The sequence below is a fragment of the Vulpes lagopus genome, chromosome 4 (genome assembly GCF_018345385.1).
Source record: "Vulpes lagopus strain Blue_001 chromosome 4, ASM1834538v1, whole genome shotgun sequence".
Classification (NCBI taxonomy): Eukaryota; Metazoa; Chordata; class Mammalia; order Carnivora; family Canidae; genus Vulpes; species Vulpes lagopus.
The window spans coordinates 91,351,527-91,358,845 of record NC_054827.1 but is presented as its reverse complement, the minus strand read 5'-3'; the positions used below and the strand labels follow the sequence as shown (position 1 = coordinate 91,358,845).

At 37.8% G+C, this 7,319-nt stretch overlaps 1 protein-coding gene across 1 annotated transcript; it reads left to right on the top strand.

The window, feature by feature from the left end:
- The first annotated feature begins 1,291 nt into the window (after window positions 1-1,291).
- Window positions 1,292-2,230, top strand: LOC121490143 (olfactory receptor 6C2-like). The gene is given in 1 exon segment (XM_041753827.1): window positions 1,292-2,230. A coding segment is annotated over 1 exon segment (939 nt).
- The last annotated feature ends 5,089 nt before the right edge of the window (window positions 2,231-7,319 follow it).

The window sequence follows — 7,319 nt, the reverse complement described above, 5'->3', positions numbered from 1 at the left end:
CCTTCACGAAGGGAGCAGATCCTAGGAGAAGAAACAAAAGAATCAGGCATGAAGCTAACAGCCTAAAGGAATTAGTTTGTTTAATCTTTATTCTAACCTGTGAAAAACATACACTAATATTTTCATTTCACAGGAAATAGCCATTGCTATTGAGCTAAAAAGTAGAAGAATCTGTAATTACCAATTATGGTAAGTACTCAAAATGAAATAAACAGATCATTTCTTTTCACAGTAGGGATGAGAGAACATAGATAGGATTTCCCAGGGAGGTATCTTTGAAGGGGTTATGTTTAAGTTGGCACCTGAAAAATAAGATTCAGCTATGCAAGAATGTAAGCAAAGAAAATGCATTGCAAAAGCCCTGGAATGGGAAAAACTTGACATCTTCAAGGAACTGAAGACCAATACAGTGGGATAAGCAAGAGATGAATTAGAATTACACAGCCATGAAATCATAAAGAACCATATAAAACAAGACTAAGGGGGTTAAATTTTATTCCACAGGAAATGAAATCCTATTCAGTGGCTTTAAACACAGAAATGGATCTAATTCCTGGTTTGTTTGTTTGGGTTTTTTTTTTTTTTAAGTAAGCTCTACAATGTAGAATTTGAACTCACAGTCTCAAGATCAAGAGTCGTACTTTACTTACTGAGCCAGTCAGGTGCCCCTCATGCATGGTTTTAAAAGATCACTCTGGTCCTGTCTTTAGAATGGACTTGCAAGAGTGTTTTTGTGTAATGTATGAAGAGAAGAAAGCAGAAGGGCATGAAGTACTTTAGAGGAGAATGTGGATTATCACAGTGAGTAGCAAGCAGAGACTGAGAGGACAAAAAATTTAACTTCACAACCTTAACTATTGGCAGCCCTGTTCGCTTCACATGCAACCAAAATGACAAGCAAAACTTGAGTTATTGTCATGAAATTACAAACCATGAATATTTTTATGATAGGGCTTTTCTGTTCATTAACATAGATAACGTAAAATAACCTCATTTCTGGGGTTGTCAAAGAATCCTTTTACTATTGTCTTAATACTACATCACGATATCAAAAATCTTTAATAAGAGCCTTCTGGCTGGTATCCAGTATAATGCTCAACCATGAAAGTCCAGTAGAAGTGTTTATCAATCAACTACCACAGCAATAACATTCATTAACAGGTAACAAAATAAAATCTTGGCTTATCTAACATCTTCACCTCAACCCACTGCTAACTTGTGCTGACAGTCTCTCTGACCTAATGTCTCTCTTATTTTTACACACAGACAAGACCATAGTCAGGAATCGGTGATGAAAAATTATACAGCAATAACAACATTCATCTTGGTGGGATTAACAAATGACCCACATCTACAGATTCTGCTTTTTATTTTTCTATTTCTAACCTACTTGTTGAGTGTTGTAGGGAATCTGACCATTATCAGCCTCACGTTGGTGGATTCCCACCTTAAAACACCCATGTATTTTTAGCTCCGGAATTTCTCCATCCTGGAAGTGTTCTTTACCACTGTCTGCATTCCTAGATTCCTCTACACAATGGCATCTGGGGACAATACTGTTACCTACAATGCATGTGCCACTCAATTATTTTTTGTTGTCATATTCGGTGTGACTGAATTTTTCCTCCTCACAGCCATGTCCTATGACCGCTATGTGGCCATCTGCAAACCCCTGCATTACATGACCATCATGAACAACAGGGTCTGCATCAACTTTCTTATTGGATGTTATATGTTAGCTCTGCTCATCGTCCTCCCACCCTATATCATGGGCTTCAAGCTTGAGTTTTGTGACTCCAATGTCATAGATCACTTTGGCTGTGATGCTGCTCCCATCCTGAAGATTACCTGCTCAGACACAGAGTTTATCGAGCAATTTGTCTTGGTCCTGGCTGTGTTGACACTCATTTTCACCTTGGTGTGTGTAATTCTGTCCTACACATACATCATCAGGACCATTCTCAGATTTCCTTCTGTCCAGCAAAGGAAAAAGGCTTTTTCTACTTGTTCTTCCCATATAATTGTGGTTTCTATTACTTATGGAAGCTGCATCTTTATCTATATCAAACCTCATGCAAAGGAAGGGGTTGCTATTAATAAGGTGGTGTCAGTGCTTACCACCTCAGTTGCCCCAGTGATGAATCCCTTTATTTATACTCTGAGGAACAAGCAAGTGGTACAAGCTTTCAAGGACATGATCAAAAGAGTTGCATCTATCTCAAAGAATTAAAAGACTAGTGAGGACAGAATGACAAATTATAAAAGAATTGCTGATCTCCATTTTTTCCCTAATTGTATATTGTTCATAGATTTACATATATCACAACTCCATTCTGTTATACCTAGTGCTCACTACTGATATATATATATATATATATATATATATATATATATATATATATATATATATATTCCCAGATATAATTAGCTCAATCTATTCCCAGAAATACATGGGAATAAATATCCAGTAAATACTTATAAAAACACATTTGTTATTACTTACAGAACCAATAAATTTAGACGGTATCAATCTACTACCATATAAGCACTCAACTACCCCTCTTGCACTGATATGTCATGATCTGAGTCCCACAATTCCCAGGAACTTCAGTGATGATTATCTATATCTACAATAATGTCCCTACAATCACTCTATTGGATAAAACTCATTATTCCCTCTCTCCCACTCTTCAGGGAGATATAAATGTAGGCTAAAATTTTCCTTTAATATCATTTGCTTAAAAATTGTACAAGTTCTTTTTATAAAACCCCAACCTTTCTCTAAATAGAATTTCATATTCTTATCTGTGTGTCTCTGTGTATGTGTTTGTGCTTTTGTTCCCATATTTGGAATGTCTGCTTAGCAGGCTTAAAAAGATAAATGGGACAGATAAAATATAAGTGAGAGCTCATACTTGCATTCTATTCTCCTATCCAAGTTATTCACCATAATTATTTTTCTAGGCACAAAATTTCCAAGTTCCATCACAAAAACTTACAAATTTAGCCAATGAATAAAAAATAATTTTAAGTGCCCAATTTTTTCCTTTCAGTTTAGTGCCTTATTCCCCCAACCTCCTTCTTCCCTCATAATTTTCTGTTTATATGATGATCTAGGAAGACATATGCTGTACCAGGAATCATACAATTCAGGTTGCAGGCAGGTTTTTACTACCACCGATTCAGACAAAACTTTTAACTTTCCTAATCCCTTCTGATTTCAGGAAGGAATAAGGTGAGGGAGCAAGGTATATAGAAAACAGGCAAGGAATCCCTGTGATATTTGGGAGGGCTGTCCCAAGCTGATGTAAAAGACTAAAAAACAGGACCAAATGGATCAGTAGTCCTTGTGTCGGGTAAGGAATTAATGAATCTTTTCCTGTAATAAAAATTACGTAAGGGGTAATGAATCTTAATTCCACCAATCCTCTTCAGTTTGTCCACTGGAAATCAGCAGATACAGAAAATGTTTTTTAAAATAAAAAGAGAAAGAAATATCTGTGGGAATCTTTAATGTGAACTATGCAAAGCTTGATTCCTAAGTTGGATTAACAAGCTAAAAGAAATTAAGGGACATATTCAATTGGCTGTGGATGGATAAAAATAAAGGGGTAGCTGAAGATAATGATTTTTAATCTTTTTTATTGGAGTTCAATTTGTCAACATGTACCATAACACCCAGTGCTCATCCCACGAAGTGCCCCCCTCAGTGCCTGTCACCCTGTCACCTCAAAACTCCCCGCCCACTTCCCTTTCCACTAACACTTGTTCCTTTCCCAGAGTTAGGTGTCTCTCATGTTTTGTCACCATCACTGATATTTTAACTCATTTTCTCACCTTCCCCTTTATTCCCTTTCACTAACTTTCATATTCTTCAAATGAATGAGACCATAATGTGTTTGTCCTTCTCTGATTGACTTATTTCACTCAGCTTAATACCGTCCAGTTCCATTCACATCGAAGCAAATGGTGGGTATTCGTCATTTCTAATGGCTGAGTAAAATTCCATTGTATACATAGACCACATCTTCTTTATCCATTCATCTTTCGATGGACACGGAGGCTCCTTCCACAGTTTGGCTATTGTGGACATTGCTGATAGAAACATTGGGGTACAGGTGGCCTGGCATTTCACTACATCTGTATCTTTGGAGTCAATCCCCAGCTGTGCAATTGCTGGGTCAAAGGGCAGTTCTATTTTTAACACTGAGAACCTCCACACAATTTTACAGAGTGGCTGCACCAGTTCACATTCCCACCAACAGTGCAGGAGGGTTCCCCTTTCTCCACATCCTCTCTAACATTCATTATTCCAGTCTTGTTAATGTTCCCCATTATCACTAGTGTGAGTTGGTATCTCATTATGGTTTTGATTTGTATTTCCCTGATGGCAAGTGATGCGGAGCATTTTGTCATGTGCTTGTTAGCCATGTATATGTCTTCCTCTGTGAGATTTCTGTTCATGTCTTTTGCCCACTTCATGATTGGATTGTTTGTTTCTTTGTGGTTCAGTTTCATAAGCTCTTTATGGATCTTGGACACTAGCCCTTTATCTGATACGTCATTTGCAAATCTATTCTCCCATTCTGTAGGTTGCCTTTTAGTTTTGTTAAGTCTTTCTTTTGCTGTGCCAAAGCTTTTTATTTTGACGAAGTCCCAATAATTCATTTTTTATTTTGTTTCTCTTGCCTTCATGGATGTATCTTGCAGGAAGTTGCTGTGGCCAACTTCAAAAGCAGTGTTGCCTGTGTTCTCTAGGACATTGATGGAATCCTGTCTCACATTTAGATCTTTCATCCATTTTGAGTTTATCTTTGTATATAGTGTAAGAGAGTGGTCTAGTTTCATTCTTCTGCATGTGGATGTCCAATTTTCCCAGCACCATTTATTGAGGAGACTGCCTTTTATCCAGTGGATAGTCTTTCCTCCGTTGTCGAGTATTAGTTGACCATCAAGTTGAGGGTCCTCTTCTGGATTCTCTATTCTGTTCCATTGATCCATGTGTCTGTTTTTGTGCCAGTACCACACTGTCTTGATGACCACAGCTTTGCAGTACCTCCTGAAATCTGGCATTGTGATGCCCTCAGCTATAGTTTTATTGGTAATATTCCCCTGGCTATTTGGGGTCCTTTCTGATTCCACACAGATCTTTTTTTTAAGATTTTTTATTTATTTATTCATACAGAAAGAGAGAGATAGAGACAGAGACACAGGCAGAGGGAGAAGCAGGCATCACACAGAGAGCCCGACGTTGGACTAGAATCAGGATCTCCAGGATCACGCCCTGGGCTGCAGGCATCGCTAAACCACTGCGCCAATGGGGCTGCCCGATTTCACACAAATCGCAAGATGATTTGTTCCAACTCTCTGAAGAAAGTCCTTGGTATTTTGATAGGGACTGCATTAAATGTGTAAATTGCCCTGGATAACACTGACATTTTCACAATATTAATTCTGCCAATCCATGAGCATGGAATATTTTTCCATCTCTTTGTGTCTTCCTCAATTTCTTTCAGAAGTGTTCTGTAGTTTTTAGAGTATAGATCCTTTACGTCTTTGGTTAGGTTTATTTCTAGGTATCTTATGCTTTTGGGTGGAATTGTAAATGGGATTGACTCCTTAATTTCTCTTTCTTCAGTCTCATTGTTAGTGTACAGAAATGCCACTGACTTCTGGGCATTGATTTTGTATCCTGCTACGCTGCCAAATTGCTGTATGAGTTCTAGCAATCTTGGGGTGGAGTCTTTTGGGTTTTCTATGTACAGTACCATGTTATGTGTGAAGAGGGAGAATTTGGCTTCTTCTTTGCCAATTTAAATGCCTTTATTTCCTTTTGTTGACTGATTGCTGAGGCTAGGACTTCTAATAATATGTTTAATAGCAGTAGTGAAAGTGGACATCCCTGTCATGTTCCTGATCTTAGGGGAAAGGATCCCAGTGCTTCCCCATTGAGAATATATTTGCTGTGGGCTTTTTGTAGATGGCTTTTAAGATGCTGAGGAATGTTGCCTCTATCCCTACACTCTCAAGAGTTTTGATCAGGAATGGATGCTGCATTTTGTCAAATACTTTCTCTCCATCAATTGAGAGGATACTATGGTTCCTGTTTTTTCTTTTGCGGATATAATCAATCACATTGATTTCTTTACAAGTGTTGAACCAGCCTTGCATCCCGGGGATAATTCCCACATGGTCAGGGTGAATAATCTTCTTAATGTATTGTTGAATCCTATTAACTAGTATCTTGTTGAGATTTTTTGCATCCATGTTCATCAAGGATACTGGTCTGTAATTCTCCTTTTTGGTGGGGTCTTTATCTGGTTTTGCAATTAAGGTGATGTTGGCCTCATAGAACAAATTTGGAAGCACTCCATCTCTTTCTATCTTTACAAACAGCTTTAGTAGAATAGGTATGGTTTCTTCTTTAAACGCTTGATAGGATTCCCCTGGGAAGCCATCTGGCCCTGGACTTTTGTGTCTTGGGAGGTTTTTGATGACTGCTTCAACTTCTTCCCTGGTTATTGGCCTGTTGAGGTTTTCTATTTCTTCCTGTTCCAGTTGTGGTAGTTCGTGGCTTTCCAGAAATGCGTCCATTTCTTCTAGATTGCCTAATTTATTGACATATAGCTGTTCATAATATGTTTTTAAAATCATTTGTATTTCCTTGGTGTTGGTAGTGATATCTCCTTTCTCATTCATGATTTTATTAATTTGAGTCTTCTCTCTCTTCTTTTTAATAAGGTTGGCTAATGGTTTATCTATCTTATTAATTCTTTCAAAGAACAAACTCCTGGTTTTGTTGATCTGTACCACAGTTCTGGTCTCGATTGTGTTGAGTTCTGCTCCAATCTTTATTAACTCTCTTCTCCTGCTGGGTGTAGGATCTATTTGCTGTTTTTTCTCTAGCTTCTTAAGGTGTAAGGTTAGCTTTTGTATTTGAGCTCTTTCCAGTTTTTGAATGGATGCTTGTATTGCGATGTATTTCCCCCTCAGGACTGCTTTTGCTGTATCCCAAAGATTTAGAATGGTTGTATCTTCATTCTCATTAGTTTCCATGAATCTTTTAAATTATTCCTTAATTTCCTGGTTGACCCTTTCATCTTGTAGCAGGATGGTCCTTAACCTCCATGTGTTTGAAGTCCTTCCAAACTTCTTGTTGTGACTGAGTTCTAATTTCAAGGCATTATGGTCTGAGAATATTCAGGGGACGATCCCAAACTTTTTGTATCAGTTCAGACCCGATTTGTGACCCAGTATGTGGTCTATTTTTGAGAAAGTTCCATGTGCACTTGAGAAGAATGTGTATTCAGTTACATTTG